Here is a 20,832-nt window from a genome sequence, read left to right on the forward strand (position 1 = left end):
CTCGAATCCGGCAGCACTGGGGATCAGGTCCGCACATCCCGTAAACGAGGCGGATGCTCAAACATTCTGGCATCGACAGATGCATCCAGTAGGCTGAAGAAGCTGTAGAAGGATCTCCTACGAGTCACGGCACCATTACTTCAGCTCATACAAGGTAATTCAATGTATAGGAAGCTGTACCCCAGGAACAAAGATCCACACATCCAACTGTGACTGTCCATGTGGTTCGCATGAAACTGCCACAAAAGGCTGTAATCCACCGTGTTGCCAGCTTTATGATAGTGTATGCATTTCAGCCCCAACAGTGCACATTATTTTACCCCTTGACCTCCTGTTAGCTACCAGTGTCATGTCGCTGCTTTGAGCAAGCAGATTACTACTACTACTACTACTAGGCAAGCAGATTACTAGAACGAAGAGAGCATGTGAGCGACAGTCATCTTGTCAGACAACAGAGCCTTTTGTGCTGTCTCAGTATGCCCAGTGTTTGTTACAGTACAGAGTTTCTGTATTCCACATCAGCTTTGTTTACCAGCATGAAGTGTGGTACTGCAATTATCAGCTAGATCTCATCTTCCCAAGCATCACAGCTGATTGTAGTTTCATTTTCATTATAGTTTTGCTTAACCCAGTTTTGTTTGAATTATTTAGAGTCCAATGTGCATGAAAGCAAAGCTTAATTTTAGGGCTTGGAATTTTTTGTTTTTCGAAAATTCGGCTGACTATTTTTCAGTCCTTATTTCAGAATGCAAATTCCGTTTTTTTTTTCGGCGAATATAATTTTAAACGAATGAATTACTGACTTTTTTGGGTGATTTAATATGACAATTCCATGTGGTCAAAAGTCCCTTAGAACCTATCTCAAAATTTTCGTCAGCGTGAACAGTTCGTTTGCCAGTATTAAACATAATTTACCAGTAATTTTGCACTTGGCAGCGTGCTTGTAGGAGAAATTGCTTTCGTAAATAAAAAAGAAATGCAAGTATAATGAGAAAGCTGGCAGTCAAGAAAACGAGTGGAACTGACTTCTAAAAATTATGTTCAAAAGTTTTCTTTAGTTGTCGCGTTTGGTTGAACGAGACGGTGGAGCATCAGGTGGTCTGCGTGTTGATAGCAATGTAACTGCGGCTCAATCGTCGCGATAGACCGAAAATGATACTTCTCAGGATGACCATGCAGGGTTTCGTGTCAATGCTCCAGACACAATTGATAAACGTACTTAACGGATTAACTGCTCTATGTGAGGGATAAGAATGAACAAACAGTGCTTAGCAAGCAGGTGGCAAGAAGACGGTGCTTCCCGGTCTGCACAGCAGTGTAAACAACCGGAAAAATATCTCAAATCATACAACTTCGCGGCTTATTCAACAATGCTCATCACACCCCTGGCTTCCCTACATAGTTAACTTTCAACCTTGCCCGAGTGTAAATCGTACTCAACAGCCAACAAGCTATGCCCTGCATGACAAAAAATACCGACCTTTTTCGGCTGAAACCGAGAAGTCCAGCCCCTACTTATGTTGCAAACAGAGCACCCAAGAAGTATTACAGAATTATTAAGTATTATAAGCACTCTTGAACACTAAATGCTGCACAAGGATTGCTCACAAGACTCATTCTGCCAGCAGATTATAAACAAGGTTTGAGAAGAAACAAGCAACTTAAAATTTACTCAGTACACTGGAAACGTACATGAACAAGACTTGCCTTAAACAAAGCATGAAGTTCATCACACATTTCTTGCACAAAGTTCATGTCCGAGAGCTGTGGCAGAACAAGGTCACGTGTTTCTGTCGAGAAAGGCACTTTCGCCATTGGTAGCCATGCCCAGTGGTAAGGATCTGCAGGAGAGCAGTTCAGCATTTATACACCATAATATTACAGCCTCAAAAGGTAATGTCAGAAGCTCGTCAGGCTCATGCCAGTACACAAAAGCATCTAACACCCTCGCTAAAATGAGCAGTTTTAACTACCACTGAAGTGAACAGCGGCCAGCTGCACTTACAAAGAAGCACCCAGCATAGAATACAGGTAACCTTTTCAATCATGCCGTTGTTTCTTGTTTCTTTAAAACACTTACTTCATACCTTATTTTACCAAATTGTAATTGCTGCAAAAAATTTGGCCCTCTACATAAGCTACAAATGAAAAACACACAGAGGCAAGACCATTCAAGCAACACTTTTTGACGAGCTAGTCGGTTCATGATCTTTGAAAAACAACAGTGCACTTAACGGACGAAGACAGAGGAGGAACATACACAACACACAAGGCGCAACTTCAAAACATTAATAAAGTGACCCGAATACAGGTGTGCTTTTATAAGTGCAGTGAAACAGGCGGGGGCGCACAAATAAAGAAAGGGCGAAAAAAAAAGGGAGGTGTGTAAGCAACCTAACAAGCAACAAAAATGGCTGAAGTGAAAAGGACAGTAGAAAAGAAAAATGAAGCACTCAGACACAGATTGCCTTCCCACACCGTAAGGTCCGCAATACCACATGAACAAATCAGAAGACTGCAAGAGATAAAACCAGATGATAAAAATGACTGCTAAATCAACAACACACAAAAGATGTCAAGATAATGGAGGCCGTGTTTAGGGCAGCAGAAGAAAAAAAGGCATTTAAAACACCATAAAAAACCCAAAATTTAAAGGAGAGTTCGAACATACTAGATGCAACCATTCAAAAAGGATAGCTCCTTTGCTGAGAGCAAAATGGATGGCGTGCTAACACAGTGGTCCTTTCAGTGAAAAATTAAAAAGGCTTCGGTTACCTCTCCTTCAGTCTTATCATAAGCCCTAGCTAAAAATCTAGTTTCGTGAAGTTTCGGTCTACATTCCTTACACAGCCGACAATGTGACGGTAAGTTGCCACATGAACTGTTCTTGAGGGTCAAAGCATGCTCTCTAGCATGTTCACTGAAACACCCCCCCATTTTCCCCACATATACTCTCCCGCACGTCAACGGAATCTCATATACCACATTGCATGTGCATTCTGTGAATTTAGTTTCATGCTTGATGTTACATACCTTTCTTACCCGTTCTTTGGATGCCACCGGGCAAACACAAGACAATTAAAATGGTGCTGAAAAGACAAGCTGTACACCATTGTCAAGGCTCTTCAAGCCAGGAGAACCTTCAGTTTCCTGATTTACAGCTTTTCTTTTCGAACACGCATGTCTGCTGGATGTATTATTCTTGTTCGAAAAAGTCCCTGTCGCCCTATGATAGCTCCCACTCTAAGCTGGTAAAATGTGGCACTGTTTCTTTGTGTATGCAGTCAGCTTTGGAGAAGTCATGCCCGCACAAGATGGGAGTGAGCTTTCAGTGTCAGCTTGACGCAGGCCACCCAGCACAGTTGATCAAGTGAAAGACTAATTCAAAAGATCAAAACACCTCTCCGCGTGAAGTATGGCCTTTAAGGCTGTGCAGGCTATACATAGGCTTTCACACAATTTGAAAAGGTTGCCTCTAGACATGGTGCACAACTTCAGCCAGTTTTGTTGCTTGTTAAATTCGTCTAGACACGCCCATTTTTCTTTTCGCCCTCATCTGTTGCACTGCACTTATAAAAGCACGCATGTATTCAGGTCACGTTTAATATTAAAGTTTGAAGTTTTGCCTTGTGTGCCATGTATGTTCTCCTCCTGTCTTCGTCTGTTAAGTGCACAGTTGTTTTTCAAAGACCACTCAAAGAAGGTTCGTCTGGCTTCGGCACTTCATTGTGAATTTTTTCATGCTACTTCATATGCTTGCACAACCATATGCATGTGCTTAGTTAAGGCCTTGTGTCCGCATTATGCAAGGTAGCATGTTTTGTGCAGTTTGACAACTGGCAGCAGCAAATGTCACTGAGCTGGCCCATATTACAGGCTGTCAAGCACAAGAATCTCATTACTAGAAAACAATGCCACAATGCCAGGTAAGACTGCCACGTTGAAGGGACTCCATCATATTACTCATTCTCTGGGTCTTTCTGGCTACGTTGACATTTTTCATCAAGAAAACTGCATTTAAAAATCTTCCCGATTGAAACTCCTGATGCGAGTATGTAGCAGGCGAGCAGGTGGAGTGCGATTAGTGTGGTTGCCGGGTAATCAGCTTTCTGTTGCGTTTGCAGACTTCCTACTGCAGTGTTACTGTTTCAAAGAGCAAGAACTTTCTGAGATTTTTTCTGAGATTAGTTTAACAACAAGACTTGATCACTGCAGTTGCCTGCCAATGTCACTACCAGCCATGCTCTCGCAGCACTGCAACAACCATGCAGCTTCTGAAGCTGCACTACAAGTTTCGAAGTAAAATGTTTGTATTCAGTGTTCCTATCCTTTTTTTTTTTGCTCTGAGTGACCAGAGAACAGTGGAAGCATTTGCACAGCAAATTACACGCATTCTGCAAAGAAATGCTGTTAAGGAAACAACCTTCATACGAATGCACAGTATTTAAGTGGATTTCTTTGCGCTATGTGTAGTAAACGCATTCAGTAGCCATGCCACATCTTAACAAGACAGAAATCTGTCCACTTCAGTTGTACTCCCAGTGTCAAAATTTATAATGCATGCAGTGGGTGTGAGGTTAAACCAACGAAAACATATCTGCACCCGCCACGTAGGCTCAATGGCTTTGGCTGCTGATCCCAAGGTTACAGGTTCGGTACTGGCCACAGCAGTTGTATTTCCATGGAGGCAAAACACAAAAATGCCTGTGTGCTGGGTAGTGTCACCACTTATTACGCAACCCCAGGTGGTCTAAATTAATCTGCAGCCCTTCATACAGCATCCCTCACAGCCATGTGTCGCCTCGGGATGTTAAAGGGACCATGAAATGGAATATATTGAGGTCAGGAAAAGTGCATCAGCTATCGGGTAATCTTCTCTTGTCTATACCGCCGTTTAGCAGCGGCTAGGCTCTTCTCTGCATACATGTCAAACGTTGTGATACAGCCGCCCACTACATCTCCGCCTTTTATACGCAATCCTGCGCATGCGACGCGGGGTTCGGGTGATAGAGCGGCATGCGGCGATGAAGAATGCAGCGCAGCTGTGGGGTCTCTCTGGTTACTGTGGCATCGGTGCATGCGCACAACTGCTCATCCGCGTGACGACACGCTCGGCTTTGACGGTGGAGCGGGCGCGCAGCCGCGGCAAAGCGCACGCCGCACTTTGCTCCTCTTCGGTTGTCATGGTAATGGCGCATGGGCAAAACTGGCCTCTCCCGGACACCGCGAAATGCTTGACTGGTAGCCCAGTGTAGCTCTCACTACAAAAAGCGGTCAGTTGGGTTGGGTTTTGGTGAAGCTTTCTTCAGCGCGGCCCCTTTTCAGGAACCATCAGTTTTTTTTTGGAAGTAGTGGTGCTCATATGATAGTGTGTGCAGACGGTTCTTAAAATGTCAAACGTGTTTCACAGTCTTATTCACAAGAAGGTCCCGAGCCCCCCAAATGGTGGGGAGCCCGTCTGCTGGAGCCTGACCATGGCCCCCGACCACCACCATTCATTAGAGAGAGAGAGCGCCGACGAGGAGGAGGTGAATGGCAAGCCGCAGAAGTAGCAGATTGGGCGACTGTCAGTTGTGTGCCAGGAGTTTCCCAGTTGAGCAGCTGGTCAAATAAAAGCTGCGGGCACTCGAATGGGACCAGGAGGTGGCGCACAGGTAGGTGGTCGAGGTCTTACAACAACGTCCGCATATGTCTGCGACCATGAGAAGTGTGTGCTGAGGGGCTTGTGGAAGAGCCTCAGCGACCTGTTCTTGAGTAATATGGCAAAGGTTCGGAGCCAGGTGTGGTGATGGCTGTTGAGGCTTGAGGGCATGAAATAAGTGAGAGCTGTCGAGCAATTTTTTCACGGATGAAGCTCTTGATGTGCAGCAGGAGCAATGACTGGTCGCCTGCAGTTGTCAGGCCAGTAACCAACTTGATGTGCGTGGTGTGTTTGAGAGTTGGAACCCTCTGCATGCGTAGTTCGTCGAAGCTCTAACATAGAGTGAAGACTTCTGCTACAGTGCACAGGTCTAGCGCTAACAACGCCTGAAATGAGTTATTATCAATGCCCTTTAGAATGTGCCTGATCTTATCGGCTTCCGACATCTGTGCGCTCACTCGCAGAGGTCGACGATATCCTCGATTTAACTCATAAAGTTCTCGCCAACCTGCTGAGACAGCGCATGCAAGTGCTGTATTCAGCACAGAGTACTCTGACAGCCAGATAGCTGAAGACTTCCGAGAAGCTCATTTTGAAAACGGACAACGATGTATCGCCCGCCTCACGGTTCCGATACCACAGTTTCGTTATGGCCGTCAGAAAATCACATTGTTCAGTTTGGGTTTGGCGTCCTATTTGTTGTATGCGCTCACCTGCTCGTAGGATATGAGCCAATACTCAACATCATGGCCATCAGTGCCGCTCGCTAAAGATGGCGGGGGTCGCACTGGCGGAGAGAACCAGCACAGAGGATGGCCAAGCCCATTTGTATGGCTTGGTGTCCGCAGCCATCGCAGGAGGGGGTAGCATGTGGCTACCGAGTTCCAGGGTGAGAGGATGGGACCCAGCACCTCCACCAAATGTAAGGCGGGGTTTATTTGGAGAAGCTTCGAAATGAAAGCAGGGCCAACAGCAGTCCGAGATCAGCTAGTCCAGCCGGGAGCATGCACTAGGCAATGGCCATGCGGCTTGCCCGTATGCCAGCCTTCTTTACAATAAGAACATTTACTTTGTAATGTTTCTTCACTTGTACACGAGTGTCGCATTGACCATCTACAGTGCTTTTTTTTTTTTGTGCGTGTGTGAAAGACTCATGTTCTGCTTTATGTCCCTCCCCTATGCAATGCCCCCCGTGAGACCTAAGGGTATTTGAATAAATGGTTTAGTTTAGTTTATTGGGGCTTAACGTCCCAAAGCGACTAAGGCTATGGAGACGCCGTAGTGAAAGGCTCCGGGAATTTCGACCACCTGGGGTTCTTGAACATGCACTGACATCGCACAGTACACGGGCCTCTAGAATTTCGCCTCCACTGAAATTCGACCACCGCGGCCGCGATTGAACCCGCGTCTTTCGGGCCAGCAGCCGAGCGCCATAACCACTCAGCCACCGCGGCGGCTATTTGAATAAATAAGTAAATAAATAAATAAATTTCTTCATTACAAGACCTGCGTTTGGCTACTGCCACAGCTATCAGCTTGCATGCCAGAAAACTGCAAACCAAAAAAAAGTTGCAGCAGCTTACCCAAAGGATACGACTGACCAGCACACTAGCTGGTAATTGAATTACGCAAATGAGTAAAACAATTTTTATCCCCTCACACAGATCATCGCTATAATGCATTCCATACTGCAAGACCAATGCATATTTTAACTCCTTTATTTCAAAGACGGCCAGCAAATGGAACCATCCTGGTTACCGACATCTCTGACACGTGTTTATTTAAAACAGCCACTGAAAACTATGCATTTGACTATCAGCCTTGTTACGTTATCTAATCTTGAATTTTGTATAGACCTACGCTTTTTTGTTGCTGTATTACATTTTCATTTTGCTGTATTATGACATTTTTTTCTATGAACTTCAGTAATGCCCCCTGAGTCCTCGAAGGTATTGTAATAAATAATAAATAAAATATTAATGCCATGCACGTCAGTACGGTGCTTGTGCGGGCACAGACGTGTTAAACGCGAACCAGGCATCAAGTGATGTCCCACTTCCACTCTGCGAGGTCCGCGCATGGGTTGCATAGGGAGAGAAGCTATGCCCATGTCTGATCAGATTATCACCACCTCCACTGATCTTCGCCTTTGCCGGTGGATTAGGAATGCTCACACAATCACAGGCCAGGTGCAGCCCTTATGAAGCGGACGTCACACGACACCTGGTCCGCGAGCCAATGGTCCGTCGTGTGAATCCACCTTACGCAACGCATCTTTGGAAGAACAAGATTTAGGTATTGCTCGAGAACTGCCAGTTAGGAACAAAATATTTAACCATACGTCAATTAAAACATAGTCAATCTTCATTTATCTCAATAAAAGAGGAAAAAAAAATGACAGATAACTACTATTCAAAGGAGCTCGTGCAACAGCAGAGCTTGTCTGCACCGTGTGCCATAGATATAGCCTTACATGCCCTCCAGGAGTCTGGATGCTTGAAAGGGAAGGCAAGCCCATTGTCGATAGCAGCTATCTTGATCTCTGGTGTGCGAGGACTCCAGCTCTGCAAGAAACATGGCCAGCCTTGAGGGAACAAGCCAACATCAATGCGGCCAAATGAGGTTCCCAGCAGCGCATACCTCAGCTCCTTCAGCACCTGCTTCCTGGGTCCGCGAGCAGCACAAACATTTTTATCTTTGCTTTCTATTCGATAGCTTAGCACATTATAACTGCTCAGCATTTGCTGTGAGGCAGGCTGCCGCCACTTACCTGAGGCTCCTTGTCAGGCCGGGTGCACTTGATGAGCCAGTTGTCATTCCCACGATCTGCGAAGCAACAAGCACGAAGCTCAATTTTGTGCCTTTCACCAACACCACCTCAAAAAAATATAACAGGCCTCATACCAACAAAAAATCGGGTGCAAAGGCTCAGGGGCAGTCACCATACTACACCACTAAAGGGTGAAGTGGTGCAGCCCTTACACGGGACCGGCACTTTTCCACTTAATTTTTACGATTACAGTGGTGCCCCAATTACGCATTCCCCTTTTATGCTGCAACACACATTTCATGATGAATTAGCGCAGCCCCAGTGAATCCTTCAATACATAGTGCATCGAAAGTATGGATAGGCATGTAGCTGACGACTGGCGTGAACTAAGCGCACGGAGTAAAACGGCTTGCTAGATCAGTTTGCTCCCAACATCACATGGTTCTAAGTTATTGAGATCCTCCAAAGGACCGGTGCTTGACTGACAGTAATGATGCCTTAGCTGACAGTTCGGAGTGGCACTCCACACATGCGACCTGAAGACGCGCATGACCCATGCGCTCCACTGCCAGCCTGGCAGAAATCAATTACAGCAAAACCCCTTTATAGGTATGGTTTGGTTTATGGGGGTTTAACGTCCCGAAGCGACTCAGGCTATGAGAGACGCCGTAGTGAAGGGCTCTGGAAATTTCGACCACCTGGGGTTAACGTGCACTGACATCACACAGTATACAGACCTCTAGAATGTCGCCTCCATCGAAACTCGACCGCCGCGGCCGGGATCGTACCCACGTGTTTTGGGTCAGCAGCCGAGCGCCATAACCACCGAGCCACCGCGGCGGTGAACCCCTCTATAGTAATGTGACACAGACCAGAAGAAATCTTTACTACATCAAGGTCTTTACTATGTCACCTGTTGGTGATGGTATGGCCACGAGGATGCTCTGGTAATTAACTGGCCACTTACTATACACAGTGTTGGTTTATAAAAAAAAAACACTCACTAGAGCCTTTTATCCGCTCCCAGTGTCCCTTTATGTGATAATTATTTGTTTTCAGTAATCACATTTAATGTTATCACGCTTTCGATTTTGTTTACGTCTTGATGAAGTACCAAATTTGCACAAATACAATGCGGCTACGAATATAATGTGAGTGCGATTTCATGTGAAAAAAAAAAGCTTTGGATGCACACGGTGTCATTTTCTGCAGCCTCAGTATCCATTAAAGGGGCTCTGAATAAAGTTACGGTATGCCTGCGATGCTAAACGACGGCGCTGCACAAACATCCTCCAGCAAGAATTTTTTTTAATGCGTTTTGTGGAGGCTGAGTTATCTGTAGGCAAAATTTGAATTTATGCATCACTGCGCCTTTCTCTTTCCTCTCGTCACTTTTTGCATGCTGAAATGTCAGCACTCCTGCGCCGGCCCCACCCCCTCGGTATTTCCGCGGGCTTCCAACACGCGCGAGAAGAGGAAGGAGGGGGCGGATCTTCTGGCCGCGGCCATGGGAGGTGCGTCACGGCGAACCAATGATAGCCCTTCGCTGCTGATGTAACAAGCGCGGATTTCGGGAGAACGCTAGGCACCGCAGTTCACCGCAAGGCACGAATTAAAAAAAAAAAATCATCGGTTCAGTTTTGAAGTACTGTACATGGCATAAACACTAGGTGGCCTGTACTGTACATAATGCAAGGTTATTGTAAGCAAACTCAGATGCCCTTTTCAAGGACCCTTTAAGAGGTAATAGTTAAACGTGCGACACAGTCGAGGTGCAACGAGACCACTCATGCAGTGCCGCCGCGCCTCAGTTTCTTGCCACCGCTTCCCTGTGCTTAGCGCTGCCATGCTGCGAAAGTTTGCCCCTTTCTTCCCTTCTCTACTCTTCACTGCATTTTTAATGTCTTGCCTTTCTCAGCGACCCGCGCCTCCTCCTTCCTGTGTTCATAGCCTGCTTTACTTTTTTTTTGTGCACGCTGTGCACTTTGCCTGACGGCCCCAAGGATTTTCAGAAGTTTTCTTCTCCACACAGCTTCCGAGCTTGGTGGTGAAGCTATCTTAAAAAAAAGCAGTGTTTTATCATTTTTCGTATGCATTTATCTCCGAATTTCTGCTTTGCTTATTCACCAGTACAATTCCGCGGCCAGACACTCTTTACTATGGCTGTTTTTTTTTTCAAAAAAAAAAACTCATCTATGGGAGGCAAAATGGGACCACTGTTTACTTTACCATATCTGAGTTTACTATAGCGGACTTCTGCTGTATATGTTCATTTTATTGTGAAGTTATTGTGTGATAGTAAGCTGGCAAACAGGTTAGACCTTTTATGATAAACTGCGACTAGACTAAAAGCACCCTCGCTGTGGCTTCAATGCGAAGCCTGCTAGGCTTAGCGACACTGGGCGAACAGCGTGCTACAGCGGGTATTCCGCTGGCGCCCAAACCTGGTGAGCAGCACGTCACTGCAAGGAGACATGCTGTCGTAAGGAAATGCACCGCTAGTATGGGTGCACGCATTCTAGCTTTTGCGCAGCATAAAATTTAGTTGTAACAGGTAACCACGTCAGCCAGTTGGTGTATTTTAGACGTAACTTCACCAGCGAAAGCACGAGACACCAGGAGAAAAAACACAGGACAGCGCTCGTCAGCGTTGTCCTGTGTTCTTTCTCTCCTGGTGTCTCGTGCTTTCGCTGGTGAAGTTATGTCTGAAATTTAGCTCTTTCTGGTGCGAACACCGAGTGCACATGACGAGCTAACAGGCCTGAGGCATTGTGTGTTTGCAGTTTCAGGCGAAGTACGGGTGTGCAGGACACGCGTCCGTGGCAGTACAGTCTCGCAGGCAGTTATGGTCTGATCGCTCCCAGTGGTACATACGATGCAGGCACAATAATGCACACATAAGATTATTCCTTTGACTTTTTTTCTAAATACTGGTTGCAAAGTTGAGTTCTCAGTACAAGTACATATATGGTACTTTGCGTCTACATGCAACAAATAATGCAGAATCACATTCAGAAGTTGGCTTGCTCTTTGCTTTGAATTCTTAAACCTGGCATCCTCTTCATGAAACACATTTGTGTGTGTAGGTTTGGAAATCGCCAATTGTCAGATACACTCGGGCATCACATGCATGTCACATAGCAAATACAGTAAAACGAAATTAGAATACCTTTTTAAAACAGACATATACTGAAGAGGAGATTTTGTCTGTTACATGAGAGGTCTCTTATAAGCAGATTCTGCATTTTCATTATTTGCTGATGCTCCCTTGCTTTAATATTGGTAATCAGTGACTAAGGATTTCACAAAAGAAAGCTATAAACTGTTGCATAAGTTTATCAACAAAAGTAGCCGTTTACTTTTGGACTGCTTGACCCATGAAGTTCCTGAGAACAGTTCACACCTTCCACTGCACATGTTGGCAAGCTTTCATACATTTACAGTAAAACCTCGCTGATACATTTCTGGATCAGATGTTCAAAATCGCGGGCATTAAAATCGTCCCACAGAGTTACACAATTCTTTTCCCAGTTGATACGATTTCCTGGCTACTACTGGGTTTCAAATTTTGCTGAATTCTGGTCGTATATTACATTTACCGAGCAATCACACATGTGCAAACATACAAGTGGGTTAAGCCTTGGGGAAGGCGCAACACAAACAGCTGGAATGCAGCAGCAGCCACCCCACGCGGTGGCTCTTCTGCAGTGCCTAAGTACAAAAAATAAAAAAGAAAGTCCTGCACTAACATATGGCTTCTTCCTTAGGCACTGGGAAGAACCACCAGCTTCTTCACAGTGCCTAAGGGCAAAGTACCTGAGAACTATAACAATGTGCTTACATATGAGCGGGCTCTGGGGAACGCAGCATGAAAAACAAACACTCCTACAGTCCTGCAGTGCATAGGTGCAAGGGGGCGCACCATCCAAAAAAAGACCAGGAAGAGATTTTGCCTACTTTCGCCACAGCCGTCAATGGACCGGATGTGTTGTGAAATCCTTTCAGCTTTCAAGTACATGAAAATGCTGACTGAATTATGCGAAAGCTAGAAAAGGAGGTGTTCAGACTTTGTGCAAAAACAAAAATGCTAATGAACTGGCGGCAGCAACCAGTCCTCAGTGTCACGAGAAGTGGAATAGTTTTAAATTCAATTTTCTCAGCCATAATGCACCTTTTGCTGCAAGGACAATGTTAACATACCAAGAGGATCAATTCCATAATTCCACAGAGTTGTCCACAACTTTCCTCCATCTGTCATGTTTTGTCCAGTCTGCACTGTGCTCTACCACTATAATGAATCTTCACCAACTAGTTCTGCCTTGCCAACCAAGTGTCTGAAAATGTCTCTCAATCCCAATTGTCTGTGACAGCTACAATGGGGTTTACCGTATTTACTCGAATCTAGGCCGGTACTTTTTAAAAATCGTTTATGAAAGCTGGGAGTCAACTTAGATTCAAGGATGCGGTTTGCCCACAACCACTAGACATGTACAGTCAAGCCCACTTATAAAGAACATGAGCACCACGCGGCGTCCATTCGTTATATCCCGAAGTTCGTAGTAAGTGGACCACAGCTTTAAAGACAGTTGGTTGTCAAAACACAAAATTTTTTCTTTGTCAAAAAGTCCGTGATGGACGTCTGTTTCTACAGCGCAGATCCAAAGAGGGAGGTTTCCAGTTTATTTAAAGCAGAAGCGTGCTATTGCCAAGGAATTTGGCATAAACAAGCTATCTGAGGCTCTCTATGTAGCTCATTGCTACAGGCGCGCTTATGGGTGCTGGCTCCTAAGTTTCATCCTCATTTGGTTCCTCCGCGTAACTCTTGCCCCACACTTCAGAAACGATGCCCTCGTCCGTGCAGGGTTCCGCGGTGTCGGTGTCGACATTGACAAAAATAAAATCATTCCAACCAATGTCATGACCCCCCATGTCGGAGTCGACGATGCACTGCCACAAATCGCCGCCGGGCTGGTCATCTTCCGAAGCATCAGGCTTGGCATCAGACACTGTGTCGACGAAGCCGGCCTTGCGGAAGCAGTTACGCTCGCCAGTGGCCGTCACCTCCACCCAGGCCGCTTTCGTCATCTCTACCGCTGAATACAAAGGCAATGGGCATGGTGTTCCTGTCCGCTAATCCGAATTACAACCAGTGCCCGAGATTTGAACGAAGCCATCGAAACGTCCACACCGCAACAAGAGTGACAAAAGCGCGCGATGGGATAGACGTGCAATGTGCACACGCGGCAATCAAGCCAATCAAGCTAAAGATATGGACGCACAGCGCCAGCAGAGAGACCAATGAGGGGCGTTCGTGAGCGTCGGTGCAGCCACCTCTTGGCTCCCACAGAAGGCCGGCTTCACGAAGCGTGGCCTCCGCGATCAGCACGGCGGCTGAGCGGTTGATCGCGGAGGCCACGTGCGGATTTGCAAGAGAGTAAGGAGAGGGGAGCGAATTTGCGAGGAGGGGCGAGAGGGCGATGTTGGAAGACGCGTCGGCGGGGAAGGATAGCTTGCTTGAGCGCGGCGCGAAACGGGGCGGGCAGTTATCCTGTGATGTCTCGGGCAAACATGCCGCGCGCCGGGCGCACAAAGGGGTCGGAGGCAGGTTATCTCGTATTGCGCCGCCGGGTTTACGCCGTCCGTTCGCTGTAATCGATCACCAGGGCTTAATGACGTTCATTATACGTGTGATTTTGTGCCACTGAAACAATGTATATATTTACAGTCGCGCACGTCTCGTTCATCATAAGTGAAAGTTCGTCTTAAGTGGGGCCGTTATATGTGGGCTCGACTGAATACCATCTCACGGCCACAGCTTGCAGGTCTGCAGGCTCCATTTTGCTTGTTGGCGCTGGCTTGTTCGAACGTTTTGAACAAAGGTCTCGCCATCCCGTACTTATTTGTGGTCGTCGCCATGTGACTTCAAGAAACGTCTGTGTTTGCGGCGCAATGGGGCCCACCAAGCGATGCCATTACATCGCGGCCTTTAAGCAGAAAGTAGTTTTGGCGGCGGAAAGTACTTCAAACATACAAGCCAAGCGCGGCTTCGGTGTGGACGAGAAGAACGTGCGCCGATGGCGGAAGCAGTGGAACAAGCTCTTCAACTGCGCTGCGAAGCGAATGGCCTTCACTGGACCCAAGAGCGGGCGACACCACAAGGTGGAAAAGGATGTCACCAACTTTATCAGGAAGTAAAGGGAAGGTGCGATGCGAAGGGAGGTCGCTAATGTTAGAGGCGTCCCACGGACCCAATTTAAAGCCAGCAGGGGCTAGGTCACACATTTCATGAAGCGCTACAGGTTCAGCCTGCGACGGCGACCTTTAATATACGAAAACCTACCACCTGATTTTGAGGAGAAGCTGGTGGCATTTCAGCGCTTTGTCATCAAGAAGCGGCTGGAGAAGCAGTACAGTCTGGGCCAAATCGGTAACACCGATCAGATCCCAGTGTATTTCGACATGCCTGTAGCGCACATAGTCAATGAGAAGGGCACAAAACAGGTGAAAGTAAGAACTACTCGGTATGAGAAGCAACGTCTTACTGTGATGTTATGTTGCATCGCCGATGGGTGAAAACTACTGCCCTACCTCATTCTTACACGGAAAACGCTTCCATCCGGAAAGGCTTTCCGAAAAAACGTCGTTGTGCACGCACAAGAGAATGGATGAATGAGCGGTGCCGTAGTCGAAGATAGGGTGAAGACCGATTGGCAACGTCGTGCCGGAGCCCTGTTGTTCAGAGTCAATCCTAGTTTTCGACTCCTACTGCGGCCACTTGACAGATGCCGTAAAGTCAGTGCTTTCGAAAGGCGGTACGGACATTGTGGTGATACCCGCAGGATTGACAGCTACAACCGCTCGACATTGCAATAAACAAGCCCTTTAAGGATAGGCTGCTGAAGCACTACCAACGACTGGCTGATGCTTCAGGACCACCAGGTCACACCGACCGGGCACATCAAGCGTGCTTCGCTTAGCCAAGTGGCGAAATGCGTTGCCACGGCATGAGAGGAAATTGTCTGGGCCTTCCGCAAGTGCAGCGTTTTGAACGCGCTGGACGGAAGCAAAGACAGTGCGCTGTGGGAGGAAACTAGCGACAAAAAGGACAGCAATGTCGATGAAGACGATGAGTGAGCATTTGACGTGCTATGACGAGCGTCGCAAGCATTTATAAAATGCATGTTCTAGTCCTAGTCAATGCCTTTTTTCATTCAGCAGTAAACTTTATTTTCTGACTTTATGAATTTCGGGAGTTGGCCTAGATTCGAATAAATACGGTAACTGCAATGCGCAGCTCAAGTGCAGCCATGCAACACCAGCAGACTGCCTAGAGAAACAAAAAACCAAAAGTATTATGCCACTTCACTGGATGGGGAGAGTGGACAGAAGGAAAGGAGGGTGAATGATAAATTTTGGCTCCCAATGGACTGTCAAATGCTCTTTAACATCAACATACTAAATGTTTCGCAATGTTCACCCAGAAGTTGACACGGTCTATTAAGGATGCTGTTATGTACTATTTTCAACTAATTTGCTTTCTTCAATGAGTGCTCACATCGTCGCACAGCACTCATGCACTATGTTGCTTTGCTGTCCCTTTGAGCAACGAAGGAGGTAACTTTTTGTGCAGTGCTTCAGATATATCCCATTCCCAAACACACAAAAAACCGATGAAAGTCACCTCATAAGAGTGGTTGGTTGGGCTTGTAGGTTCACGACCATGTTGGTAACAGCGTGAAAACTGAATGACGGAAAAAAAAAAAACAACACAAGCGCTGACTGACAACTGGCATTTTTATTTCGGAAGAACATGCATATATGCCACATCGTCGCAAACATGAACATGAACAGATTCAAGGTGCACAACACTAAATAGTGAAATGAAAGGCATGTGCCTCGCTATGATGGTATGAAATAAAGTGACCGCACATTCGCTGAAAAACCCAGGAAGATCATAGGAAGACATCATAGACACGCGCCTTTCATTTTACCATTCAGTGTTGTGTGCCTTGGATCTGTTTGCGGAAATGCGGTATATATACATGTCCTTCCGAAATAAAAATGCCAGCTGTCAGTCAGCACTTGTGTTGTATTTTTTCTGTCGTCCCGTCTTCGTGCTGTTACCAACATGAAAGGTCACCTCACACTTCCATACACTACAATATAAAGAAATTATCATGGTCTCTCAAGAATTTGCTTTTGCATCAAAGTGGCTGTGTTATGCATTTTTTTCAGCCTCATGCAAAACTACAATAAGTACAGTACTGTGTCACCATCTGGCAATTTTCCTGGCATGAAAATAAAGCAAAGCTATGGTCCAGTCATCAAGGGAATTCTGGTTGGTTACTCGTGACTTTAGTGACAAAAAGCTTCTGTAGGCAGCTGGAAAATGGGGCAGCAAATTCACAGCATGTTAAAGATCACAGCAGCTCCACAAAGAACGCACACATCATCTCAAAACAGATGCCCATTCACAACATGAAAACACACAAAAACTCTCGTGACAATACATGCAACTGCCACCAGCAATTGAATCCTTTGATACAGTCACACGAACCATCACAAGAATACATGGAGCAAGGGGTTCTCAACTTTTTAGCCTCAAGGAACCCCAACAGTTTTCAATATGTGCCAAGGAACTGCCCCTCCTCACCACAATCGATCGGTGTTGCTTGTGAATGGACTTCTGCGCTTTTCTTTTTTTTTTTTGCTGTTTCGTTCACGTTTCTAAATATCGGTTAGTTCTATTGCTTTCAGCAATCACTTTTTTTTATACAATGTCAATCTCTCACACAGGCTCACACCTCTTACCCCAAGAAAAGAAAAGCCGTGGCGGTGGCTCAGTGGTTATGGTGCTGAGCTGCTGACCTGAAAGTGGGCCCGATCCTAGCCATGGTGGTCACAATTCGATGGAGGCAAAATGTTAGAGGCCCGTGTACTGTGCTATGTGCAAGTTAAAGAACGTAAGGTGGTCGAAATTACCTGCAGCCCTCCCCTTCGGCATCCCACGTAGCCAAGAACGCATAGAAGAACATAGAAAACTGGTCGCAAGAAAAACGTTCCCCCTCATTCGTGCACTCGAGTGGCTGGGCTGCACACAAAATGATGCGACGCCTCGTCCAGATGTCACTGCTATCTGACGTTCCCCGGTATTGCAACAGTGCGGCGCCGGCGTTTTTTTTCTCCGTACTTCTGACAGATACCAACTTTCTGATGGAAATGGGCTCGCTGCCGGCAAAACTGCGCCCCAGTACCACCAACACCATCGAATTGCATGGAAGAACGACCGATGAGACATGTACGCTTTTTTTTGGGTCTTGTCTGGGCTCAGCTAGCTCGGCGATGCAACCCACACTTTCAGTCACCACGCGCGAGAGTGAGCCCAACACGCATCTTCTTCTGCACCATGCCCCTTCCACACCATCTTGCCGGCATTCCAAACATATGTGCACTGGTGCAGCTTCATCCTGGCTCGCTGCCAAGTTCACCGGGTGAGCCTCCGCTGCCAGCACTCCCATCAAAACAAACACGCGGCGCCATTACTGGCATGCAGCATCTTGGCACACTACCAAGGTCTGTGCTGCAGAAGGTACCGATGCCGACAGCACGAAACTGAGGAATGAGCTAAGAACTAACACACCGAAAGGAGTTTTAGCAAACCAGGTCCTGTTTCTGCTTCGAACACGCCCGCCAAAAGTGTCCCTGAAAGGGGGTACAGGCCAGTGCCAGTGCTAGCAAAAACCATAAAAGCAGCCCGCGGAGCCGCTAGGTTCCACAGAAACCAATAGAGAACCTCTGGCCTAGAGGGACCAAAGCAATTTAGATGAGCTGCATGCAACAGCTTCTCATGTGTGCTACTTGTCATGCACGTGTGGTAAACAAATACTGTAGCTCCTGAGAACTGAGACACGAAGACTTTTACATGCTGTACCAACGCAAGTGGTGCTGCATTGGCTCATGTTAGCTCGTTTCACTGTCTCTTTAAACCGCTGTTCCAGGAGAAAAGACAACAAGCATGAAGTCCATAATATGGGCCAACACAAAATAAAGTGAATACGGGTTGAAGGGGTGCCTCAGCATGTTAATGAGGCTCCCCCATCAACCTTTGTTTACTTTGTTTTGTGTTGTCAAGAATGTTCCTGCCCCTTCTCTACCATGGCTAATACGTGCCAAGTTACACATACACAATACTTGAGACACCATAGGTATGTCACGTGTGGGCTGAAGTTAACCATTTGGGCCTGTCAAACTGGCATGCAGCTAGCTGTCATTCCTTCAGCATTAGTTTGTTGACTGACTGCCAGACAACTAGCCATCAAACTCGGAAGGATTTCCGGATAAAGAAGGGCAACACTGGATTAGGCTTCCAGAACTCATGATATGAACAATTCACAGAAAAGAGGAACTGTTAGCTGGTGTATCACTGTGGCAGTCACATATAAAAAAAGGTGGCCCAAACGTAGACAAAATACTGTCCTGGCCCGACATGCAAATGAACCAATACTGAAAACTTTTGCAGATTGTGGTTCATTCACATGACAAATGAGATACACAAATAAATCGAAGTAATGAGACGCAGGGGAAGATTTGGGGGAGGTGGCAGCCCCTCCCCAAGCAAGAAATGCTGAAGCCACTCATCCGAGAAAAACAAGTCCAAAACATACATGGTTCAAACGGGACCGCCACTCCCCCCACAACCAACCCTACAAGAGCGACCCACAAACCTGCCCCTGAAGAGAGGTTAGTTATTCTTTTTTAAAAAGGTGACATGCACAACAAACAGCTGAATGCAACAAATGTGAGCTGCATGTGGAATTCCAAAACTATGTAAACTTACCAGTGTTACGTATGATGTAGTCCAGTACCACAAGCCGCTCGAACTGAAACTGGAAAATGCGCTGAAGCTCGGGGGGAAGTGGTTCTGATTCAAACTTCCGCAGCCAGTAGTCAGCATCTTGGTAGCCATCTACATACAGTTGGAAGGATCCCACCTGCAAGACACATCACAAGTAGCAGCCTGCTGGGATCCAGTTAAGCAATTACCAACCTTGTGAGGCAAGCCAATCCGATGAAAATGCCGGCCAACCTTTGGGAATCGTTCTGTCACATTCTTTTTCGTCCGAGCTTTGGCACGGTCCAAGGCTGAGTAATTGAAGGTTTCACTAACAAGTTTCACCACCTAAGCAAACACAAGCAGGCAAGGTAGTATAGTAAATGAAGTCACGCTACTCCCACGAAGAGGTCATCAACTGCTCACCTTAGTTTTAGGAACAATGTTTAGCTGCAGTTTCTGATCCACAAGTGATGCGCCTGCTTCTGACAAGTAGCCCTGATTAGGCACTAGGCAGCTCCTACCAAAGCAGCATGGACAACAAAGCTTGTGCATCCATTTTGTCCACTTCGGATTCAGCCTGCCATACGGTTCTTCATCCTTTGGTTTGTAGACAGCGATTTTCTGAAATAAATGTTAGTGACACAGACATAAGCTTGAGAATGCCAAATAACATGGTAAACAATTTCACAAGGAGACAAATATTAAAGGCTGCAGTCACACCGTGCCTACAAAATTAGTTGCGCTCGCATTTTAAGACAACCGTTCGTTAAATGAAACACCCACAACATTACATGAAGGCATCGAAGGATTACACGAAGCGCCGAGGTCCTACTGACGCAACACGATGCAATAAGATAAACCTACGCCTTCGGTCTAAGTGCTCACTACCGCCTATGCTTGCGCGATATGAGGAAGCGCCATGCAGAACAAACACCCGGTGCCTCCCTTCAGGCACAATCAGTGACAGCACATAGTGACGCATACCCGACATGCTCACTGCCAACAGCAAAGGTGGCTCCTGCCCACCCTGTCAATATTCCCTACCGCATACGTAACATCAGTACATTATACGGTGACGGTTATTGACAATAAACCCAGCAGGGCCAACCACAGTTGCGCGAATATCAACAGTAGCGGTTCCGCTTAGGCTTACCGTGCGCTCACAGTTTTTGACAAAGTAGCTTCCACTTGATCCCTGGTAAATACGCTCTGGATAAATCCCCGATTCAATCGCAGTGAAGGCTTCCCGCACCACAGCTGCGAATTGCGGGTCATCAGGAAAGGTCTCTGCAGTGGTCCCCAGATCAGGCTCCATTCGACGAAGAAGAGGCTGACTTTCTCGCGTTCGCGATGCGTTGCTCGCAAGCGATGTCCCGACTGAAAACGTCACGTCGGGCAAGTTTTGCTCGTCGCTATCTTGGTAAAGACCGGGATCATCACCAGCGTTGATGGCGCGCAATTTTCCCTGTTCGCTGGTCATTGACTTAAAAAAAATATAAAATAAACGGGACGCGCCAGCCCAGCTGCTCCAACCATAGAGTTTGTCACAGAAAAGCAGCAGTAACCGGGTGGCGTCAACATCACGTG

The 20,832-nt window shown here is 46.6% G+C and overlaps 1 protein-coding gene across 2 annotated transcripts in view; it reads right to left on the reverse strand.

Moving 5' to 3' along the window:
* Positions 1 to 20,832, reverse strand: part of Pi4KIIalpha (phosphatidylinositol 4-kinase II alpha) — a 37,489-nt gene extending 16,657 nt beyond the window's left edge. Inside the window, exons 1-7 of one of the 2 annotated variants that reach the window (XM_077643091.1) lie at positions 20,399 to 20,832; positions 19,669 to 19,866; positions 19,498 to 19,590; positions 19,249 to 19,402; positions 8,412 to 8,467; positions 8,115 to 8,205; positions 1,708 to 1,841 (exon numbers count right to left, since the gene is read on the reverse strand). In XM_077643091.1, the coding sequence (XP_077499217.1) occupies positions 1,708 to 1,841; positions 8,115 to 8,205; positions 8,412 to 8,467; positions 19,249 to 19,402; positions 19,498 to 19,590; positions 19,669 to 19,866; positions 20,399 to 20,725 (1,053 nt within the window). In that variant the 5' untranslated portion in view covers positions 20,726 to 20,832. Of the gene's footprint in view, positions 1 to 1,707; positions 1,842 to 8,114; positions 8,206 to 8,411; positions 8,468 to 19,248; positions 19,403 to 19,458; positions 19,591 to 19,668; positions 19,867 to 20,398 lie in introns of both variants that reach the window. The other variant, XM_077643086.1, reaches the window with a different exon arrangement.

This window comes from Amblyomma americanum, chromosome 1 (genome assembly GCF_052857255.1).
Source record: "Amblyomma americanum isolate KBUSLIRL-KWMA chromosome 1, ASM5285725v1, whole genome shotgun sequence".
In the NCBI taxonomy this organism is placed as follows: Eukaryota; Metazoa; Arthropoda; class Arachnida; order Ixodida; family Ixodidae; genus Amblyomma; species Amblyomma americanum.